General features: G+C 48.0%; 3 protein-coding genes across 5 annotated transcripts in view; 1 reads left to right on the top strand and 2 right to left on the bottom strand.

Annotated features, from left to right (window-relative positions):
- Positions 1-1,786: 1,786 nt before the first annotated feature.
- On the top strand, positions 1,787-5,778 carry LOC118229456 (otolin-1-A-like). The gene is made up of 5 exons (XM_035421415.1): positions 1,787-2,620; positions 2,756-3,079; positions 3,690-3,770; positions 4,191-4,271; positions 4,380-5,778. Exons 1-5 carry the CDS (start codon positions 1,804-1,806, stop codon positions 5,291-5,293), a joined length of 2,217 nt encoding a protein of 738 aa, XP_035277306.1. The 5' UTR covers positions 1,787-1,803; the 3' UTR covers positions 5,294-5,778.
- Positions 5,779-7,687: 1,909 nt separating this feature from the next.
- Positions 7,688-14,014, bottom strand: saga (S-antigen; retina and pineal gland (arrestin) a). The gene is made up of 13 exons (XM_035421427.1): positions 13,896-14,014; positions 13,511-13,571; positions 12,913-12,957; positions 12,542-12,741; positions 12,213-12,272; positions 11,951-12,018; positions 11,441-11,576; positions 10,942-11,026; positions 10,522-10,594; positions 10,274-10,411; positions 9,688-9,765; positions 8,592-8,644; positions 7,688-7,799 (listed from the first exon to the last, which is right to left on the bottom strand). Exons 1-13 carry the CDS (start codon positions 13,941-13,943, stop codon positions 7,765-7,767), a joined length of 1,080 nt encoding a protein of 359 aa, XP_035277318.1. The 5' UTR covers positions 13,944-14,014; the 3' UTR covers positions 7,688-7,764.
- Positions 14,015-16,054: 2,040 nt separating this feature from the next.
- Positions 16,055-22,429, bottom strand: part of LOC118229457 (autophagy-related protein 16-1-like) — a 12,665-nt gene continuing 6,290 nt past the window's right edge. For all 3 annotated transcript variants that reach the window (XM_035421418.1, XM_035421416.1, XM_035421417.1), the window contains exons 13-19: positions 22,137-22,208; positions 21,425-21,545; positions 20,804-20,909; positions 20,263-20,412; positions 19,884-19,931; positions 19,224-19,325; positions 16,055-19,146 (exon numbers count right to left, since the gene is read on the bottom strand). In XM_035421418.1, coding sequence (XP_035277309.1) covers positions 19,053-19,146; positions 19,224-19,325; positions 19,884-19,931; positions 20,263-20,412; positions 20,804-20,909; positions 21,425-21,545; positions 22,137-22,208 — 693 coding nt within the window. In that variant the 3' untranslated portion in view covers positions 16,055-19,052. The remainder of the gene's footprint in view (positions 19,147-19,223; positions 19,326-19,883; positions 19,932-20,262; positions 20,413-20,803; positions 20,910-21,424; positions 21,546-22,136; positions 22,209-22,429) is intronic.

Raw genomic sequence — 22,429 nt, 5'->3', positions numbered from 1 at the left:
TGGTCTCAGTCATCCCGTGGAGACCCACGGTTAGAATTAGGACGCCTGAGCTGTATTTCAGGCCAGAGTTGTCGCAACCGATGCCCCAAAAAGATCGTCTTTCCGTCTGACACCCCTTATCTCCTCCGCATCAGCCTAACAATATCGCCCTCACAAACCGAAGAATTTTTCTTTTTTTTGTTGCAATTTTATTGTGCCGTTGTGCGCCACTATCCAAGATGCTAGCGAGGTCATCTTACATGCCTCAGTACAGAGGCAGAAGCCCCAGTTTTCACTGTCTGTGTAAACAATAAGATATCGCTTTCTGTCCTCCCCGGGAATTGTCTGGAGGACGAAAGGGCGTCAGCGTGAGCACTCCGGGTTGGTTTTGGGAGAGGTTTATAAATTGGCCCACCGTGGTGCCCAGGAGATCATTTGGAGGAACGTGTGGACTGGTGGACAATGGCTCCGCTATCCGTTGGACTGGTGAGTACTAATACAGTCCTGGGGCGCAGGTGAGGTGGTGAACCGCAATGGGTAGGAGGTTGTAGACCAGGTAGAGGATGGATATGACACTGAACCAAACAGGTGTGCTGGCTGACCAGACGAGGCAGGTGTGGAAGTGGATTGGGCTTGGGGGAAAGGAGTGGGAGTGGGGAGTGTGGTAGTGGTAGACCCCTGTCACGGTTGTCTGAACGTTGCTTGCACAGGCATTTGAATCACCGGTTACCTCAATCGGTTTCTTGACCTGTTTCTACCCATTATGTAAGAAGTGTGTTTGGGACATGTTAGCGTAACCAGAACAGTAAACGAAATTCAATTTTAGTTTAATTTATGTGCCTTAAACATTAATTGACTTTTAGATTAATACTCATTTTAATATCAATACTTGTTTATTAATACTTGGTTACTATAAGTAAGTCTGTGTGTGTCTGTGTGTGCATATAACTGTAAGTCTGTAGACAGCAGTTAGTCCTTATTATTTTAAAGCTGCGGTTTTATCAGTCAACAGCTACTGGGTCTGCTCGCATTTATAATATTCTCAAAGGGTAATAGAGATGTGACTTGCCTCTTTTCCAAAATAGGACTGGCCATAAAAAATAAAAATCTGCTCACAAACCTGTAAACCTGTGTTTAATGAGCACGTGTGTAATGAATAACTTTGACAAACTTTGAGATAGCCTCAGACTGTTTTTTTGGAAGTGGTGCGAAAACTAGAAAAGGACTAGAAAGTTAGTTTTCTGCTGAGGATTTCCACTTTTGAATGCGAGGTCTTGAAAGCTTGAGCAGTGACATGTATGAAAATTTTGTGAATTCTGATGAAAAGCTCCCTAGCAAATGTGATGTTTTTGTTTTTGATTAGTTGAAATGCAGCACAAAACTGGTGTCTAAATCTTTCTCTCTTTGCACCTTCTTTCCACTGTTATTTCACCGTGCCCAAATTTCCATCTTTGATCTTATCCTCCTCTTCTCTCCCCCCTCTCTGTTTAATTTCTTTTCCTTCACCACCTATCCCTCATCCTCCTCTTTGTGCTTCCCCTTCTTGGTATCTCCCCTTCTTTTATTCTCTCTGTACTCCTCTGTCTTTCCCTGCTTTTCATTGTGTTCTATCTTCCTCATCTCTTCATGCCCGCCCACACCCCCAATCCAACCCCCCCCCGCCCCCTCCATTCCCCCACCATGCCTGGCCAGGTGAGGAAAATCCTACTGGGGCTGCTCTGGCCCGCCCTCATTTTAGCCGTACCCAACCCCACCCTAAGCCCCAACCAATCGGATGAGCTCAATCCAACCCAAGAATTCAACCCTGACACAGAGCCCTATAAAATGGAGGAACACTACACACATGCAGAACACGAGCCCAGCACAGAGATCCCCCCAATTCCTGAACACTACCACCATACTGAGGGTCAACCAATGGCAGACCACAACACTGAGACCCCCCCAATGCCTGAACACTACCACCATACTGAGGGTCAACCAATGGCAGACCACAACACTGAGACCCAACCAATGCCTGAAGACTACCACCATACTGAGGGTCAACCAATGGCAGACCACAACACTGAGACCCAACCAATGCCTGAACACTACCACCATACTGAGGGTCAACCAATGGCAGAAGACAACCCCAGCACAGAGACCCCCCCACACCACAACCATACTGAGGGTCAACCAATGGCAGACCACAACACTGAGACCCAACCAATGCCTGAACACTACCACCATACTGAGGGTCAACCAATGGCAGAAGACAACCCCAGCACAGAGACCCCCCCACACCACAACCATACTGAGGGTCAACCAATGGCAGACCACAACACTGAGACCCAACCAATGCCTGAAGACTACCACCATACTGAGGGTCAACCAATGGCAGGACACAACACAGAAACCCCCCCAATGCCAGAACACTACCACCATACAGAGGCCCCCCAAATGCCAGAACACCACGCCCGCACAAAGCCCCACCCACGGCCAGAACACTACGCCCACACAAAGGGTCACCCAATGCCAGAACACAACACCCACACAAAGCCCCACCCACGGCCAGAACACTACGCCCACACAAAGGGTCACCCAATGCCAGAACACAACACCAACACAAAGCCCCCCCCACGTCCAGAACACGCCTACACAAAAGGTCGCCCAATGGCAGAGCCTAACACCAACACAAAGCCCCACCCACGTCCAGAACACTACGCCCACACAAAGGGTCACCCAATGCCAGAACACAACACCAACAGAAAGCCCCCCCGACGTCCAGTCTACACAAAAGGTCGCAAACCGTGGGGAGACAACCACATGGCAGAGCCCCCCCCAATGCCGACGGTGCCCGCTCACCAATACCCCGGCCGCATGGGTCCGCCCATGATGCCCACCCCGCCCCCGGACTACCTCCGCCTCCCCAACGACACCGATGGGGTGATGCGCGGGTTCGAGCCCTTGCCCACGGGACTGGAGCCCGACATGTCCTACTGCGACATGCTGCTGGAGTCGCCGGTGCCGCCGCCTATGGACAGCGTGCCCTGGTTCTGCGTCTGCTCCCACTGCAAGGGCAAGGCGGGACCCAAGGGTGACCGCGGGGACCGCGGCCTGCCAGGTGACCATGACCTACCCCCCCCCCCCCCCCACCCCCACGCACGCGCACGCACGCACGTTACACCGCTTCTTGCCCGGAAAGAGGCGTGGATGAACGTGAATGAAGAAATTACAGCGAGCACAGCACGGCTACATTTTACACGCTAAATTTGGCTAAATTTGGGTGGCAGTGTAGTATAATGATTAAACAACTGGCCTCGTACCCAAAAAGTAGAGGCCTTGATATTCTGGTAGAACACTGCAGTAGTTCCCTTGAGCAAGGTATGGCTTAAGCTGCATTGCTTCAGTATGTATCCAATACTATGTAACAATAAACAAAAAAAAATGCAACCAAAAATAAACAAATAAAAAGCTGTGTAAGTTGCTCTTGGTTAGAGTGGCTGCTGAATGCCAATGATGTAATTTATTTTTACTTGATGTGAATATCGGCCAATGCACGAGAGTGCATTCAGGGTTTTGGATTTTACTCATTGAAAGGGGCAATAAGACATATTTGTACAACTTTTTAATCCACCTTTTTGCTGTTCCACATGACCTTTACTCCCAACATGAATGAATTAGAGGGGCAGAATCAATATTAATGAAGCTCACCCCCTCCCGTCTCTCTTCAGGAAGTCCGGGTAGTCCCGGGATAAGAGGTTTCACTGGGTTCAGAGGGCGACCTGGATTCGTAGGCCACCAGGGCCTGAAGGGTAAGCATGCAACTCAACACAATGCGAATGCATTAACACACAACCCAACAGGACTGTGATTGCATTAACGCACAGCCCAACAGGCCTGTGACTGCATTAACACACAACCCAACAGGACTGTGACTGCATTAACGCACAGCCCAACAGGCCTGTGACTGCATTAACGCACAGCCCAACAGGACTGTGACTGCATTAACACACAACCCAACAGGGCTGTGACTACACTAATTTGGCCCAAGAACACTTTGTGAGTACACTGAGTACACTGGCTCAACACTCCCGGTTGTAAACTGCATTCCTATCTCAAGGTTCTTTTCATTGAGCAATACATTGTTTCCATGTTTTTTTTTTTTCAAACTTATAAAGTTTTTGGGCAATTGTGCATTCACATGCGCTTGTTCACATGCCTCTCGCTTTCAGGACAAAAAGGTGATGAAGGAGGAAAGGGGGACCTGGGGCCCAGAGGATATACGGGAGCCAAGGGAGCCCCTGGTTATAAGGGTGAGCCAAAATTCAGGGGGGGCGGGAGGGAGGAGGGTTACGCATAATCTCCAAATCTCCATTCACACTGCAGTTGCTGGGCTCACCCCTGCCACTCTTTGTTCACAGGGGACAAGGGGGACCCAGGCATAGAGGGGCCCCCAGGTGAACATGGGCCCCAGGGTGAGCCGGGACAGTGCCCGGCCTCGTGCGATATCACCCAGGGCCCCACGGGCGACCCGGGGCTGCCCGGGCTCTCGGGGGGACGAGGGCTGCCCGGGATCGCGGGTCCTCCAGGGGCCGCGGGGCAGAAGGGTGACACGGGTGACATGGGGCCCCCTGGAAATCCAGGGAGAGACGGGATGAAGGGGGATCAGGGGTCGAAGGGGGAGTGCAACTGCCGGAACGGCACCAACGGCGCGGATGGCGCCGCGGGACCACCAGGGCCCAAGGGCCAAAAGGGGGACCTTGGCCTCGTTGGCATGAAGGGGGCTGTTGGCCCAAAGGGGGAGCAAGGAGGCAATGGCATGATGGGAATGCCAGGGCCTTGTACCCCTGCCATCCAATCAGCGTTCTCTGCAGCGTTACATGACGTATACCCCGCCCCCAACCTCCCAGTGCCCTTTGGGAAGATCCTCTACAACATGCAGGGGCACTACAACCCCATGACGGGCGTCTACGTCGCCCCCGTCAACGGCACGTACGTGTTCAGCTACCACCTGACCGTCTACAACACCGTGCTGAAGGTGGGGCTGTTCGCGAACTTCCACCCCGTCGTCAAGACGACCGCGCCCGCCGGCCTGAGCACCGCCTCCCAGCAGGTGGTGCTGCACCTGGCCCAGTTCGACAGGGTGTGGCTGCAGGTGAAGGACGCCTTCAGCAACGGCATGTACGCCGACAAGGAGAGCAGCAGCACCTTCAGCGGTTACCTCCTCCACCCCGACGTCTGCGACCAGCCGCTCATCCGAGAGTTCTTTGACCCGCCATCTGGGGACGAGTACGACTGGGGCAACATGGATGGCCTGACCACCCCCGTGCCTTAAACCTGGCCCAGAGTCATAATCACCCCTCATTGTTCGGGCGGGGGGGTGGTGGTAGGAGACAGGAGCAGAGGCAATTGGTTGTTTAAGGAGGACTCCCATCCCCCCCCACCTTCCCCCCAAAACACCCGTCTCTCTCCAACCTACTTCAGGCTAGTTACCATAGCGACAGACCTTTCGGAGACAGCCGTCCATAACTTTCTGATAGTCTTCAACATTTCTCTATGTAATTATAAGCAATATATACTGATACACTATCCCTCATAAATAGCTGCTATCCAGTCATACTTTATCCAGATAAATTAAATAAGTGAACTCACCTGTGTGTACCTGTCACCTGTGTCTGCTCTATCGGTTACTGCTCACAGAAAGATCCCACACTTGAGGCAGGTGGTCCTATGTGTCTTCACTGATTTTCTTCCCCAACTGTGGCTGTTTAAACCATAGACACTTGCAATAGCAATCTGCCAAACTATAAAAATCTAATTATTTATCAGTTATGATCAGCTGAATATTTTTTTTTTTAAACCTGAACTAGAGGCTCACTGATACTGGAAAGAGCTCACCAAAAAAAAACAAAAAAAAAAAACAATTAAAAACACCTTGCCGAGAAATCTGGGAACAGAACTTCTTCTGTTTCCAGACATCCACCTTGAGCAGATTTACAGGTTTTGCATTCTGTAGCTCAATTCTAAGTACACAATATAAAGGGCATTGAGTCTGGAAAAGTCCCTGAATACGTATTACTGTCTATACATAAGATGGCCACAGGGGGAGGCTTTGCTTGTGAGCAACTGGCTGGTGGATTGTGTAAGGCTGTACCTGTAGACAGGTGGCAAGTCAATGTGATGTCAAAAGAGAGGGACCTCTGAAGCCAAAGGTCAGGGTTCAGAGGTCAGGGGTAGTATTTGGGCTCCCATTGCACAGAAAATGGAATCCGAAGACCACGCCCACTCCTTGCACCAGAGGGATTTATCTTATGTGATTCATAGATTTTATTTTTATGACAATTATTTTGTTGGTGTTGATTTTATTTTGCTCTGTATAATTTTTATCCTTCCTAAAATAAAATGTTGAAGGAGAAGGCCCTCGACCCCGTGTAGTGTCTGTGAAGAGGTTGGACCCCAGGAAGCCCTTCTGCAGAAGCCTTGGAAAGTCCCACTGGCAATCGTTTCAACCATAAATTACACGTAAACACACCTCAGAGTATTTTTATATTTATATTTCAGAAATATTGGCCGCCCGCGTTAAGTGTTTTAAATAGTTCACAGATTTTTTTTTAATGAACACACACAGACACACACACATACACACACACACCAACAAACATCGTTCCCCTGAATATTATGTGACAGGAAAAAACTGAAAGCAAGAACAGGAAACACAGGCCTTTAATAACTGTCACAAATTACTGCAATTATGGAATTATGATCAAGTTGCATTCAGTATTACAAAAAATGAATTCAGCATTAAAAAAGATCTACAATCACCATTTTACCCATATTAAAATAAATTTTAATGTTACATCTCTGGGACACCCGTGCACCCTGCAAACATAAAGCTAAAATGATTTTTACATCCATCCAATAATCCAATAACATGGTTCTCTGCTATGTGATTCACAAGAATCCAGGGAACACTGAACTCTTTGTCTATCATTGTGATGCTGAGAATGAACAGAAATTACTTTCGTGGTGGATGTGAATATACAAAAATGATAAAAATACATATAGCAATAAGTCTTGTGAAGATTGTATCATTAGTATGTAGTTTTGACCTTATTGATTTTAATGTCTGGCTATGTTATAAACTTAAAAGCTTTCAGTGAAAGACTATCGCAATCAATAGTAACTAAATAGCTTTTGATAGCATGTTTCCTTGCTGAAAAATGAAAGTGGTAGCTAGCTATAATAACTAACTTGCTTGAAAACACTGCAACCAGTAATCTGGCTGACCCATCCCTTAATGGATTTGAAAGTTTAAATAACTCACTGACTGAATCGTGTGGGCCTTACTCAAGTCATGTGACAGAAGTGTGACCTGTTGCACGATCTCCTGCTTTTGTTTAGATTTTTTTAAGTAAAAGCAATCATTTGTAGTACGTAATAGGCAAACTCTATGCGACATTGTAATGTAAATGTAGCTAACAACAGTGCAAGAAGCATGGGTTGGACACTTCGAAAGAGCAAGGATGCATAATTGACTTTCCAGGCAAATCTGCAGTTGTGTACACCTGCAAGGACCTTTGATGGTTCCTTTTTGATGTATTTGGGAAATCTGGTGCTGCTTGCTGTTTGGGCTTCATCAGCTTCCTGGCCTTAGAGACTGACACCACCCAACCCGACCCCCCCCCCCCCCACACACACACACACACACACTCAAAACCACCAGGTGATGTCATCACCCTTCGGCTGGTGATGCATTGCCCTCCTCCTCTTCCTCATTGTCCTTTCCTCCCTTAACGGAGCAGTGCTTCAACTCGTCACAGACCACCTCCTCATCATCCGCACTGCGTGTGTCAAGAGACAGGCCGACGCCCAAAATCAGGCACCCACAGTACAACAACATGCTCATGATTTGCCCAATAATGCCCTTCATGGTCAATGAGGATTTTACTTAAATTAAAAACCCAGACTCTGGTGATCTCCCTCTTTTTTTTGTGTTTGATTCAGGCAAGAACAGGATTAACAGCCGCAGGTGTAACACTGCCTAACACAGAGAGATGCGACTGTGAGTAACAGCACCAGACAAGGTTACTGTCTCACTCAGTAACAGACATACAGGACCAATGTCACACTCAGTAAACAGACAGGCAGGACTAATGCCACACTCAGTAACAGACATACAGGACTAATGCCACACTCAGTAACAGACATACAGGACTAATGCCACACTCAGTAACAGACATACAGGACTAATGCCACACTCAGTAACAGACATACAGGACTAATGCCACACTCAGTAACAGACATACAGGACTAATGCCACACTCAGTAACAGACAAACGAGACTACTGACACACTCAGTAACAGACAGACAGGACAAATGTCACACTCAGTAATGGGACAGACAGCAGCGCTATCATGCTAATATTAAGTAATATAAACAGATCTGCTCACCATTCTGCAGGATGGAAATGATGTAATAGAAATGAGAGGAAATATGAATAGAGAAGGCCACTCCACACACATGAATGCATGCACAAACACATAAGTGTGCACAAATACATACAGTAAGTGTATGCATGAATGCGTACACACACACACACACACACACACACACCTGTTCCAGGTGTACCTACCTGACTCAGGCTTGGGGTGCATGAGCTGGAAGGGCAGCTCAGCTCGGACCTCACTGAAACACAGAGAGCACAGAGCAGGTGATTTCAGAACTGACTCACGGATGGCTCACTGACAGACAGACTCACACATTCACTGACACACTGACTCACTGGCTCACACATTCACTGACACACAGACACACTGTCTCACACATTCACTGGCACACTGACTCACTCAGACTCACACATTCACTCACATACTGACTCACTGACACACAGACACACTGACTCACACATTGACTGACTCACTGACTCACTGACTAACACATTCACTGACACACTGACTCACTCAGAGACAGAGACACTGACTCGCTAACACTAGCAGTTATAAGATGTTAGCGATTTTATTTTTATTATTATTATTTTATTATTTATTATTGTCCCTTTCTATTGTACTTTGTTGGTTTTTAGACAACTTACAAGATATCAAACTATATTTATACAGCATATTTCATATGATATACAGTGCAATGTGATTCACAAATGATGAAATGCAAGCTAAAATGCAAATTCACCAACGGCAAAACTAAAAAAACTAAAGGCAAAAAAGTATGTTAATATGTGAAACAAAAAGCAATGTACTTTGCTTGCCAGCCGTAAAAAGGATTGTACTTTAAAAAAGCCAAGCAAGTCACTCTAGATAAAGGCATGGGCAAAATGCTCAATACCCCCTCAACAATACTCTAGCACCTCCCAGCTACACAATAGTTACTTTGTGTAACCATTCTGTGCTTCAGAAACCCGTTAGAATCGCTCTATTAAGCCCTGGTACACCTACTCCCCCAGCACCTCAGCAGTACCCCTGAATCTCACCTGAATCCAATCATCCTAATTCAGAATGGATAGAAGCAGAACACAAGCTTAGGATTAGAACATCAGTTAGGATGCATATGGATAAGCTCAAGTAAGTGTGTGCAAACATGTATGCGCGTGCACGCAAACACACACATGCACAGACACAATGCGCACATGTATACACACACACACACACACACACCCACACACACGCACACACACGCACACACACGCACACACACACACACACACAGACACTGACCCGCTAGTTTTGAGTTTCACCACCAGTCTGTAAGAAACCAGCAATCCCAGGACCTCTTTCAGCACACCTTCCTTCACACTGAGAGAGAAAGAGAGAGAGAGAGAGTGAGAGAAAGAGAGAGTGTGAGAGAGAGAGAGAGAGCGAGAGAGAGAGAGAGAGAGTGCGAGAGAGAGAGATAGATAGATAGATAGATAGAAAGAGAGTGCGAGAGAGAGAGAGAGAGAGAGAGGGAAAGTTTCATATGGGCAACCAAACAAGATCTGTCTGAAACACTGACTGACTGCTAAATCGGTGACTGAAGCAAACGATTGAAACCGATTTTCTTTTGTTATAATAGTTTATATGTAAGGCAACACACACTAGACTGATCAAATCAGTTAACGTGGGTTGAGTTGAATTGTCCAGCCAAGTTGTACGCAGCAGCACACCAACTGACAAGAAAATACTACGGTGAGGGGCATGCCTTCCTAGTGTGACCATCCCAGCACTGGCTAGAGAGACTACAGCAAGCCAGATATTTACTGCAACAGATACAGCACTCCCAATGGGCGCATCACTTCCTGCCAGCTCCTGATTGGTCACTCACATGCTGGAGGAAGCCAGGTTGGTGTCTTCATACTTCAGCTTTCCATCCAGAGCTATGCCCTTCTTCTCTCGGTTGTTAGCCAATAAGGGCAGGATGGTGTACACCTTGTCCAGGCTGTCACCGGAGGCCACTGTGTCTCTGGACCAATAGGAAGGCATTGTTCAAGATTCTGCGGCACTGCACTCGTCTGAGAATGAGAACCGGCGCTGAAGAAATGGAGTGAAAGTCTCACAGACATAAGCACTCACGAGATTTGCTCCACGGCCACTGGCTCTACATAGTTGTCATTGGAGTAGAGCACCACGTTGGTCACCTGCTCCACTGGGTGGGTGGGGGTTTCGGGGGTGTGGGGGTTGGACAAAGTCAGATGACACAGGTGGGCTTTAGCTTGATGCCAGTTAACATAAATTGAGCATAGCTAACATAAAATGTATATAAAGGTCGACCATTGCACTCACCCAACTTCAAATTGTATTTAAAAAGAACACATATTTCTTTGGGTGAAAAACCCTTTCTTTATCTTTCAACATAAAAAGATTAAACACGTCTGCCGCTGCTCTACTCTATCTGTGCTCTGAAGACCACGTCCGATCTTGCACTTCCTTTTTCTCTCTTAGTCTTCCTCGAGAACATTCTGTTTAATTGTCCGAAAGCTTTAAAAGTCTCACCTAAAATGGTGATGCCCTTCACTGCTCTGTTGGAGTCGTTTGTGATGTTCAAATGGACGTCAATGTTCTCCCCGTGATAGTATGTCTGTGGAGAGAGAACTGTTCAGATTAGCTACAAATCAGTTCATGTGTAATCCAATGAAATAAAAGTCCTGGTTTTCTCCTGTTGGTCCTGGTGATTGGTCAGTCCTTATCACCACCCTGCATTACATTTTGCAATTGTTCTCCATCTCACAGTAACTGGATATACCGTGGCTCTGTCCGAATCAGCACGCTTGCCTACTATTGAGAATGCAAATTGTAGTTGTATACTTGTATACTCTATCTGTTGTTAATCTTGCACTGATCAGTAACACATGTTCCCTAACTGGCTGTGATTGTACTCGCCAGTCAGTTGCATTCTGTGCACCGCAGCGATTGGTGATTGGTTAGTTACGTTCTCTCAAACTGCAGCGATTGGTTACTCCTGTTCCCCTTGCCTTGTGGTGGGAAAACTCACCTGTTTTTCCAGGCTGGCCTCCAGCAGCAGAGGTTTGTCGGACATGACAAAGTCGTAGGCGGTCTGCAGCGAAGGGGCGGGGCCACTCTGCTGGGGCGCATGCTGAACCTTCCGGATCATCATCTTGACCGCGCTCCTGCGGGGCGGGGCGAGGCGGGGCGGGGCGGGGCAGGGCAAAGCAGGGGGGGGGGGGCAATCGCAGTCAGCGAACCTCAATCACCAGAGCACAGCTCAGTCCTTAGCCTCCACAGCCACGGGTGACTGCAGGCATCAGACCTCCGCAACCAAAGTAGATGATAACCTTTGACCTCAGGTGACATCACTATCCACCACCCTCACCACGGAAGGTGATATAAGCTGATGGAAAGGTGAGTGGTAATACAGCACATCTCCGGTATTAGATTGGATTAGATTAAGTGCTGCTGGGAGGGGGACACTGAACAGCCACCTTTGGTGTAAGACACACAGACTCTCGACGGGAGATTCTCCGGCCCCGCTGTCAGGCCTCACCGTTTCGGGGGCTTCTCGTCCTGGCTCTTGGAGGAAAAGGCCTTCACCTCAAACTCCACGGCACAGTGCTGCAGGGAAAACCGCAAAGAGCCACCGGTATAACACAGGCCTGACGAGAGCAGGGACGGGGGAGGAGGAGGAGGAGGGGGAGGAGGAGGAGGAGAGGGAGGAAGAGGAGGGGGAGGAGAGGGAAGACGAGGAGGAGGAGAGGGAGGAAGAGGAGGAGGAGAAGGAAAAGATTTTGAAACTGTATTACTCTCACCTTCCCCACATCAGTCAGAGCAGGTTGCAGAGCCACAGAGCAGGGCAAGTTGTCTGGCAACTGAAACAGAGAACAGACTGACTACACACGATCACTCACAGAAAACAGACTGCACACTGTCACTCACAGAACACACTGAGTGCACACTACGACTCTCAGAACACACTGACTGCACACTATCACTCACAGAACACACTGACTGCATGCCATCACTCACAGAACACACTGACTGCACACCATTACTCACAATGAATGTTTCAAATGTGTGCATGTGTGCACCTAGGTGCATGTATTGCATACGTGTGCATTTGTATCTGTGAGTATCTCACCTCAAAAAAGAAGGGGTATGCATTGACCCCCAGTTTGTGCAGAAGCTTCTCCTGCGTTTTGGTGTGGGTGCTCCTGTCCTTGTCCTGCAGAGGGGGGTACACCTGGAGGGTGCGCTGGTAAATATCCCGCCAGAATTTCATACCAATGACGTCCTCATCCTCTGGGCCGTATCGGAATGTGCAGGACAGGGTAACGTAGGCTGGAGGAGGGCACAGAGCAAGGTCAGCTTCTCTTCAAAGAGCTCAGGCAAACTGCACGAATCCTCCAAAATTTAAACTCTTGACTTTCTGACAAGTCCAAGGTGACCAGACATACTCCTGGAAGAACAACGGGTGAAGTGGTTCTTCAAACTGTCCAGAAAAATGCTAACCTTTTTTATCCTTCATTTGCGTGGGATCAACCAGGACAACGCCATCTAGAGCCAAGCAAGGGAAGTGCAGGTTACAAAACCTCATTAATCTGAGACATTGGCTGACATTGGCATGTATTTCAGAGTCCGATAAACATAGCTGATAACTGTTGTGCAAAAGTAACACAAACAAAACATGATAAAATATTTCTAAAATAAGGAGCATATATTACCAAATGGTTAAAAGATTAATTAGAACGCTCTTATTGGAGCGTTACTCCTCCATGGTGTATGATGATAAATATACTTTACAGTCCAGCTATAAAATGTTACATACATTCCATGAATCAATGGGAAGCAGGTGCACAGAAGTTAACTGCGACCGACACATTTTATGATAGCTGAGGCGGCTCACAGTATATCAAAATAATAATTTAGTTAAATGTAGGCTATTTTTTATCACTATTTTCCAAAAATAGTTATGATGACGTCGATGATGGAAACACATTTTGGTTTTTATATTGCTTGATCAGAGCACGGACTGATTGGACAAGTGATTCAGTGACTCAGTGACAGAATCAGGTCAGAAACTCTCTAATGTAAAAACAGGCAAACTCACCCACTGGGTCCACAAAGTCAATGTGATCCACAAAGTCCCGCCTCCCCATGTACACCCCCACCTGGTCCAAAAGAACACATCATTACTTTAATTTAAGGGGGGGGGGGGGGGTGTGCAAGGAGTTGCATCTGTTTCTAGAGCTTTCTGCCTTTTAAGGCACGTGTCCAAATGATTAAGTAATTAATGTCAATAGAATTAATTAATTAATTAATTAATTAACACACACAAACAGACACACACACACACACACACACAGACATACACACACACACACAAACAGACACACACACACACCCATCTGGGAGTGACTGTAGACTCAGTGTAGCTTCCTGGGTCCAGCTGCAGGAGAGGGAAGGGTAAAGCAGGAGATACATGCTGCACTCACCGATTTGTCCCGGGACAGCTTCTTAAAAACCATCTGCTTGGGGCCCATAGTGGCGAAATAGAGAAACCCACCTCTGAAAAAAAATGAGACAGACTTTTGGGACAGAGCCCAGCTACTGCCCCAACACCCCATCCCACAGCAGAACACCTTCTATTGCCACCCACCCTGCAAATCACTGCCCTAATGCCCCGCCCCACTCAAAAACACCCTCTACTATTGCCCTGGTCCCCAAATTAGTGCACCAATCCCCCATTCCACCGCAAAAAAAACCATCTACTACCGGCACACCTCCTGATTACCCCCAATGTCTCCCCCCCCACCCACATGCAGTGCAATCATCTGAGTGAAGCTGGAAACACCGTGGGCTGCGTGCATACGCTCACCCTTGTGCATACGCTCACCTGTGCAGAGTGTGGCTCTCACCTGCTGGAGAGTGGGCAGTCCTGCCCTGGGCACAGCTTATGTACCGTGTGTGCCCAAACGATCTCTTCCCTGTCACATGACCACCCAACACGCACACACACACACACACACACACATACAAGCGCGCACAAACACGCACATGCACACACACACACATTCGCATGCCCGCAGACACACACACACACACAAGCGCGCACAAACACACACACGCACACACACACTCGCGTGCCCGCAGACACACACACACACACACACACACAAGCGCGCACAAACACGCACACGCACACACACACTCGCGTGCCCGCAGACACACACACACACACACACTTGATCTGTTTAGTCATTGATATGTCCTGGTTGCTGGCTCAGGGGGATTGAGCTGGTTCCACACGGTCAGCAGGGAGGAAGATTAGGGACCGTGGCGGTGACCTCCCAGGGGTTGCCATGGCAAAAGCATCTCACGGCGACTGTTTTGGTCACCTGCAGCACTGAAGTGTATGTATGGGGGGGGGGGCGGGGGGTAATTCACTGTGTGTAAAAGGGTGGGGTTATAGGGGTTCGGGGGGGGGGGGGTATGGGGAAGGAGGGTGACTCGGGAGGAGTGACCGGTGCTGTTGTTGTTCTGGGAGGTTTCAGTGGCGGGACGCGACTCTAAAGCCCTAATCCCCGTGTTCGCAGAGTCAGCAGAGTGAGGGGGATGAGCAGGGGGATTAGCCCCTGGGGAGCGGACAGAGGAGCGCCGCAGCCTCAGAGGCACGCCAGGGAGAGCTAGCGAGGCCGGCGCTAACGCCTCGCAAACCCGCGCCGCACAGCAGCCAGGTCCGCGCGCACGCTTTCAGGACAACTTTGAGAGGCCGTGAGGGTTGTGCTTTTATTGAGTTGTGGAGTTTTTTTCAAACCTTCATTTTTTTTTAATTTTTTTTTTTTTTACTTCATTTCATCCAGAAATTTTCTAATTTGCTTCATGAATCTTTGAAAGGTCTCTATGACAAGACCATAATATTCAGAATGTAATTTCTTGCAAGTATTCCCTATACACCCAACATTATTCATGAAAGGGTGGCACCTGGTGGAATTTGAAAATTGAAGTTGGGGTTCAGTGATTGCCCTTCAAGTTCCTGCAGCATGAGTCTGATACTAATATATTAACTGCAGGTAGCCTCTAGAGAATTGCAAGTCATTACTCACTAATGGTCTGCTTCGCATGTTAAGTGTTGTCGCTGAAGTGACCCACCAATCGTGAGCCTTCGCTGCTGCACTGGGTTTGGCGCCTCGATTGCCGGTCAGTGACGTTTCCTCAAGTGCACTGACCTCCGGCTGATCCCTGCGACCCCACATAACCTCGCTCCCACCTGCGCTACTACAGATGATGTCACCCTAACTAAGGAGACTCTTAAGCTTCTAAAGCAGCGAGGGAAAGAAGCTTCCGTTTTCTCACCGAGGTCTCAGACGGCTTTAAGGCACCAGACGGGTTGTAGATGCGTCTTTCTGTGTACAGATGTCCAGTTTATGGTACGTATTTGGTTCCAAAATATTCTTTTTTTTTTTAAATGCCCTCCCTCTTCCTTCTGTGGTATGGAAGCAGCTTAGACGTACCTCAGTTCCCCTTTTCAGACACAATCAAACCTAAAAGTACACCCCTGCTCGATTTCGGACACAGGAATCCGAGTGGGAACCATGTGACCGTGGACAAAGCAAAAAAAAAAAAAGAAGAGATACGAGAATCACACAGATAGTTAGCCTCAGAAATGGTTTATTACATCAGTACGCACAGAGGAACAGACGCGGCCAGACGTTTCCTGTTCTGACCCACGACAGGGAGTAGTGATGCTCAGTGGCCATACCTAAAAGACAGGAAATGACCACGCCCCGTCACACACCGGCCACAGCCAATGGGCCCGAGCGGACAGCTGTCCAATCGGGAGCCAGAGGCTGTGACCCAAATAAATGAAAAAAAAAAAAACAATAAAAATCTGCTCCACTGCCACTGCAGGATGGGAGATGTGATGTAGGAAATCCAAGTGTGTGCACACACACCATCTACCACAAGGTGTCCTTACACAGCCAAAACGCACCTGCTCCTGGCTCCCGCCTCTCTGGGTCAGTCACATGTAAACAGAGACCGGAGGAGCCGAACATGGACCTCTGACCGCGTGAAGCAGAGGCTCATGGGAGCTGCCCAGCCAGCCAATAAATACAAGAATAAATAACAAAAGACAGTTTCACCTTCAACGCACAAGGAGACGATACGCACTCACTCACGCACGACACGCGTCAGACCTTCACTCGAACGCAGCAGTCACATCCTCACTCAAACACAAGACCCTCACACACATACATAGGCACCCTCTTAATTACTCCTAAGCTCCTAACCATCTGCAGATGCCGTGTACTGTTTAGTATGACCTATGTGAGCCAATGTGAGTTAAATTCTTTCTTTGTGCAAATTTACTGGGCCAATAAATCTGATTCCAATTCTCACACACAACGCACGCATGGGCACACTCAAACACGACACAGGCACACACACACACACACACACAATCTCTCGTTATGCCCATGCCAGTTTAATAAAAAACAAGCTTCTGCTGTAAACCATCGTAGAGGATCTGCAACCCCAGAATGCAGGACTGCACCACACCTCGTCAGGCCGGGGTCTAATGCTAAAACCTTTCCTATAGACAAATAGCACAAATTACTAACAATAACACAAATCACAAGCACACTTGTGCCTAGCACACTTTACACTCTTAGGGGGGGCGACATAGCTCAGGAGGTAAGAGCGGTTGTCTGGCAGTCGGAGGGTTTGCCGGTTCGATCCCTCGCCCTGGGGCGTGTCGAAGTGTCCCTGAGCAAGACACCTAACCCCCTAATTGCCCTGGTGAATGTGAGGCATCAACTGTAAAGCGCCTTGAATAAAAGCGCTATATAAATGCAGTCCATTTACCATTTAGCTAGCCAGAACAGCACGCTGTTGCCTCCATCTGTTCCACTGGAGCTGATGTGAATATGTCTGACAAGACCAGGCCAGAATGAGTGTCACAACATCATTTTTCTTGTGAAACTGCTATTTCCAGATTCCGTATTTCAACACCCAGGGTTTTAACCATCGGTTCCTCTGTAAATAATTTCTTCCGCGCTGGCGTAAAAGCTCCAGACTGAAAGTAAGCAGTTGTTTCTCCAGAACTGTAGGTGAGACATTTTGTTTGCCTGACTGGTGTGATATTTAGGAAAACCACATTTTGAGGTAAAATGGACTAGGGATGTGAACAGTTTGTGGATTTGTCGATTGCCAGTCGTGAGAACGCATGTCAAATGCCAAATGTTTTCTTTTTTTCTTTTTTATTCTCAAACGGGTTCAAAATAAACGATTACCAACGTTACCTAGGCTAATGCTGTAAATGGGTAATAGAGGGGGTGGGCGGGGCTTGTCGTCATTCACATTAACGTTACTGTCGGTTAAAAACATGGCCAGCTTGCAAAAGAGTGCCACGTGTGGAATGATTCTGAAAACAAAAAAGTAAAAAGCTAAATGAAAACACGCGTCGGTATCTATGAGGTTCACCCACCAAAGAACCAAACCGCACTGATGTAAAAAAAAAAGGTTAAACTTATCCAAGATTCTCTCCTACTCAGATAAGGATCTGGTTTAGAGTCACAAAAGCGCCTGCGTTTGAGCTCCACAGAGGACCACACGCACAGGCCAAACCAGCCCCGTTTAAATAAGGCCAGAGAAACCGTAACCACTGCAGCGCCTCCTGTAGGCCAGGAGGAGGAACTGCAGACGGTCGTAAGAGACGAGGTGAGACAGCACGACACACATCAAGATAAAGGCAAACAAAAACAAATCAAGATAAGAATGTCCAAAGTACAACTTTTGTCAAAAAGATACAGCACAAAATACATCTTAACAGTCTGATATGCATATTATTGACATGTAAACATATATAGTAAAAGTATACATTTTCGATCTATTTTCTCTCTCACTGCAAAGGACTCCAGGTGTTCCAGGGGTTTCTACCAGATAACCATCCCTCTGTTCAGTCCCACTGCTCCGCACAGCAAAGGCTGATTTACACCACTCGGACCGCTTGTCACAGAGAGGGAGGACCACACAGCCCTTTGTGTGGAGAAAAAAACGCAGCACCGCGCGTGCAGCTTCATTACTGAGCCCAACACCATACGGGTAAAGACACCTATCTGGGCAGCCTGGGCCCAGTGCACTTATCTGTAGTGTAGCTCGGCCAGGAAGCAGCCAATTGTCGGATTTAATCCAGGACGGCCCGTCGTGCACGGAGACAAGCTCTGTGTCAGGTCTTTATGACTCTGAGCGGCTGGCAGTCATTACTGCATAATTAACACACTCTCTCCTCAGGCTAGAACGCTCCAACGCGCACTTCCTGAATTCAGGAGCTTAGCGTTGATTGGCTACTCCGCGGGGCAGTATAAATCAGCCCTAATGGAGAGCAGGACTGGCCAGCTGCAGTGCACTGTGGGAGCCTACGGCCTCTCCCAGTACAGCTCCCCACTGTGCGTGTCACATGACACTCGGCCCCCATTCCTGATCCTTACTGTGGTCGCACGGGGGGGTTGGGGTCCCTCCTATTTTTGACTTTAGATTTAGGGGGGCTGTGACTGTGACAAATATGGACACAATTGTTCCACCATTTCTCAGCTGACCAATCAGGAGTTGGCACCCCACAGGTGGGCGGGACGGGTCGGTCCGTCGGCCAATCAGATGTCAGACCACAGCACAGCCTTGCTTCCCTTGTCCACGCTGACCACATGGGCTCCCGACGGTGACCAGGCCACAGCGTTGATGGCCGAACTGCAAGAGAGCAGCCAATCAGGACACAGCGACAGCAGGGAGGACCAATCACAGCAGGTCAGAGCAGCAGTGTTTACCTGTGCTGCTTGTCCAGAGTTCGGTCCAACTTCCCCGTCAGCACATTCCACACAAACAGGGTCCCATCTGCTGAACCAGCGGCTACATACGAGCCGTCAGGACTAAGGAGAAAGCAGCAAAGCGCAAAGTCACACAGTACAAAAACTACACACACACACAGTACAAAAACACACACACACAGTACAAAAACTACACACACACACAGAGTACAAAACCACACACATACACACACACACAGTACAAAAACTACACACACACAGTACAAAAACACACACACACAGTATAAAACCACACACACACACACACAGTATAAAACCACACACACACACAGTACAAAAACACACACACACAGTATAAAACTGCACACATGCGCAAGCACACACACACACACACACACACACACACACACAGTACAAAACCACACACACACACACAGTATAAAACTGCACACATGCGCAAGCACACACAGACACACACACACACACAGTACAAAACCACACACACACACGCACATGCACACACACAGACATACACACACACACACACACACACACACACAGTACAAACCCGCACACAGACACACAATTGAATTCTTAGTATTGGACACACTGAGTCAGAGCCACACAAAAATCATTATTATCACTAAAAATGGTTCTAACCTGAATGTTACCCTTGTCCAGTCTGCTCCACACTTGAACCCCTGAGCACTGAGGAGAGAGAGAGAGAGAGAGAGAGAGAGAGGGGGAGAGAGAGAGAGAGACAGAGAGAGAGTAAGAGAGAGAGAGGCAGAGAGAGAGTAAGAGAGAGAGAGTCACCGTCACCTTTCACCTCCCTCTACATTTGCTACACATGTACTGGAATTATCTTTTTCCGTTTTCCTGTTTGCACATGCAAAAAAAACAGCCACCGGTGATGTCTGGAATTGGCAGGAAGTTAACAGGGAGCCTGGAATGTTCACTGGGAGTTTGGAATGTTGGGAATGTTTTGCAGTCCTAGGAAATAAACCAGGAAGCGGGAATGTTTATCCCGCACGCTCACCTGAAGGTCTGCCTGACGGCGTTGCTGCGCAGGTCGATGATCTTCAGCAGGTCGTCACGGGAACAGGTGAGCAGCTGCGTCCGGTCGTGGCTCAGGTCCAGAGAGGTGACCCGGCCCAGCAGCTCCAGCTCTCGCACAATGCTCTCCGCCCTGCAGGGGCAGTCAAGAGCAAACAATGACCGACCAATCAGACAGAGCCAAACAAACACAGAGCCATGAGACAGAACCAAACACACACAACCATCAGGCAGAAACAAACAAACACAGAGCCATGAGACAGAACCAAACACACATAACCATCAGGCTGAAACAAACAAACACAGAGCCATCAGACAGAACCAAACAAACACAGAGTCATCAGGCATAAACAAACAAACACAGAGCCATCAAACAGAAACAAACAAACACACATTACCATCAGACAGAACCAAACAAACAGAGCCATCTGAAACAAACATGGCATGGTCAGAGATAATAACACCCTCACTCCTCAGGCAGATGTAGTTGCACACAGAGCTATCGCCCTGATGTCCCATCTCACCTGATGTCCCAAAAGCGCACTTTCTTATCAAAGTGGCCACTCATTACGCACTGCTCCGTACAAACAATGTCATTACAGCTGGAGCCAGCAAATACTGTCTTCATACCTATGAGAGAGAGAGAGAGAGAGAGAGGGAGGGAGGGAGAGAGAGGGAGAGAGAGAGAGAGGGACAGAGAGAGGGATGGAGGGAGAGGGAGGAGAGAGAGAGAGGGAGAGGAAGAAAGGGAGAGAGAGAGAGAGAGAGAGAGAGAGAGAGGGAGGGAGAGAGGGGAGAGAGAGAGAGAGAGCGAGAGGGAGAAGAAAGATAGAGAGGGAGAGAGAGAAATAGAGAGAGAGGGAGGGAGAGAGAGATAGATAGAGGGAGAGGGAGAGAGAGATTATAGCACTCATGTTCAGCTATTGATATCCTATTATTTATCCTATTATTACTCAATATGTTCCAATACATTTTAACCATATTTTACACATTTAACGGAGTCATTTACGGAACATTAAAGCATGATGAACTGAACTGAACGGAAGGGATATGGAGAGTGAGGAAGAGAGAGACAGCAAGAGAAAGGAGGGGAGGAGAGAGAAAGAGAGCGAGCGAGAGAGAGACAGTGAGAAAATGAGACTCACAGACTTTACTCCGCAGGTCCCAGAGTTTGAGGGTGCGGTCGTAGCTCCCGGACACGATTCGGGCGTTGTCCAGGAGGAAGCGAGCGGCCAGCACCTTCCCGCTGTGTCCCGTGAGGGTGTGCTGTGGGCGAGAGGGGGGCGCAGCTGAACACCACAACCCTAAACCCAAAACCCCATCAGCGTGCACCTGATGACAACGCAACTCACAGCACGCTCCATTACAGTACATTCACCACTGAATGACCGCTAGACAAAGAGCCGGAAATTTAAAAAAATGTCCCCGCAGATCCCCGCTGCTAACCAAAACATAACAACGTCTGATAAAATCGCACTATCCTAAACAGACTTTTCCCTTTAAATTCAGTGAGTCATCTGAGGGCATCTGACTGGTGATTACAGAGCTAACACATTTATATTTAAGCAGGCTCTGGTTCGGTTCTCTCAATGCTCCCAGCTAGCGAAACGCAATCAGGGCTCAGTCAATCAATTTTTTTTCTAATATCACCCATTTTTACTTTTTTTCCCCCAAATTTGTTTTAGTTTTCTTTTGTTGCCATGTCTCATAAGAAATTTTTTTTTTTACTTTCCATGCACATTTTTTCTTCCCAAGTTTATGGTTTGTTGCTTTCCCCCCCCACCTTTTTAATGGTTTCTAGGTTTTTTCTTAGGCGAAAAAAAAAATACTAATCTTTCCTGTGGCTGGAGTACTCACTCTGAGTCTGTAGTCATCTACAGTCCACATCCTGCTGGCAAAGTCATTGGAGGCAGCCAGCAAGTAGGAGCCCTGAAAATCAGTCACATGACACACACCTGAGGGTGCAGACTGGTATAACAGGGGTGTAGAATGGGTGTAGACAAGTGCAACAGGGGGTATAAGAATGGGTGTAGGTGGGTGTAACAGGGGTGTAGAATAGGTGTAAGCAGGTGTAGGTTGGTGTAACAGGAGTGTAGAACAGGTGTAGGCAGGTGTGCAGCAGGTGTAATTTTAATGGGGTGGGTATGTGT

This window comes from Anguilla anguilla, chromosome 6 (assembly GCF_013347855.1).
Source record: "Anguilla anguilla isolate fAngAng1 chromosome 6, fAngAng1.pri, whole genome shotgun sequence".
NCBI lineage: Eukaryota > Metazoa > Chordata > Actinopteri > Anguilliformes > Anguillidae > Anguilla > Anguilla anguilla.
The sequence above is the reverse complement of the archived record's forward strand: the minus strand, read 5'-3'. Positions and strand labels throughout refer to the sequence as shown.

Excerpts from the sequence above, each read along its gene's own strand:
- LOC118229456 (XM_035421415.1), top strand. The coding sequence starts at position 1,804 with ATGGAGGAACACTACACACATGCAGAACACGAGCCCAGCACAGAGATC. Across the intron at positions 3,080-3,689 it reads CGGGGACCGCGGCCTGCCAG|GAAGTCCGGGTAGTCCCGGG; the intron begins GTGACCATGACC and ends GTCTCTCTTCAG. Across the intron at positions 4,272-4,379 it reads GGGAGCCCCTGGTTATAAGG|GGGACAAGGGGGACCCAGGC; the intron begins GTGAGCCAAAAT and ends CTTTGTTCACAG.
- saga (XM_035421427.1), bottom strand. The coding sequence starts at position 13,943 with ATGGGCCCCAAGCAGATGGTTTTTAAGAAGCTGTCCCGGGACAAATCG. Across the intron at positions 9,766-10,273 it reads AACCTGGCTTCCTCCAGCAT|TGTGAAGGAAGGTGTGCTGA; the intron begins GTGAGTGACCAA and ends TTTCTCTCTCAG. Across the intron at positions 7,800-8,591 it reads GCACCCCAAGCCTGAGTCAG|TGCGGATGATGAGGAGGTGG; the intron begins GTAGGTACACCT and ends TGACACACGCAG.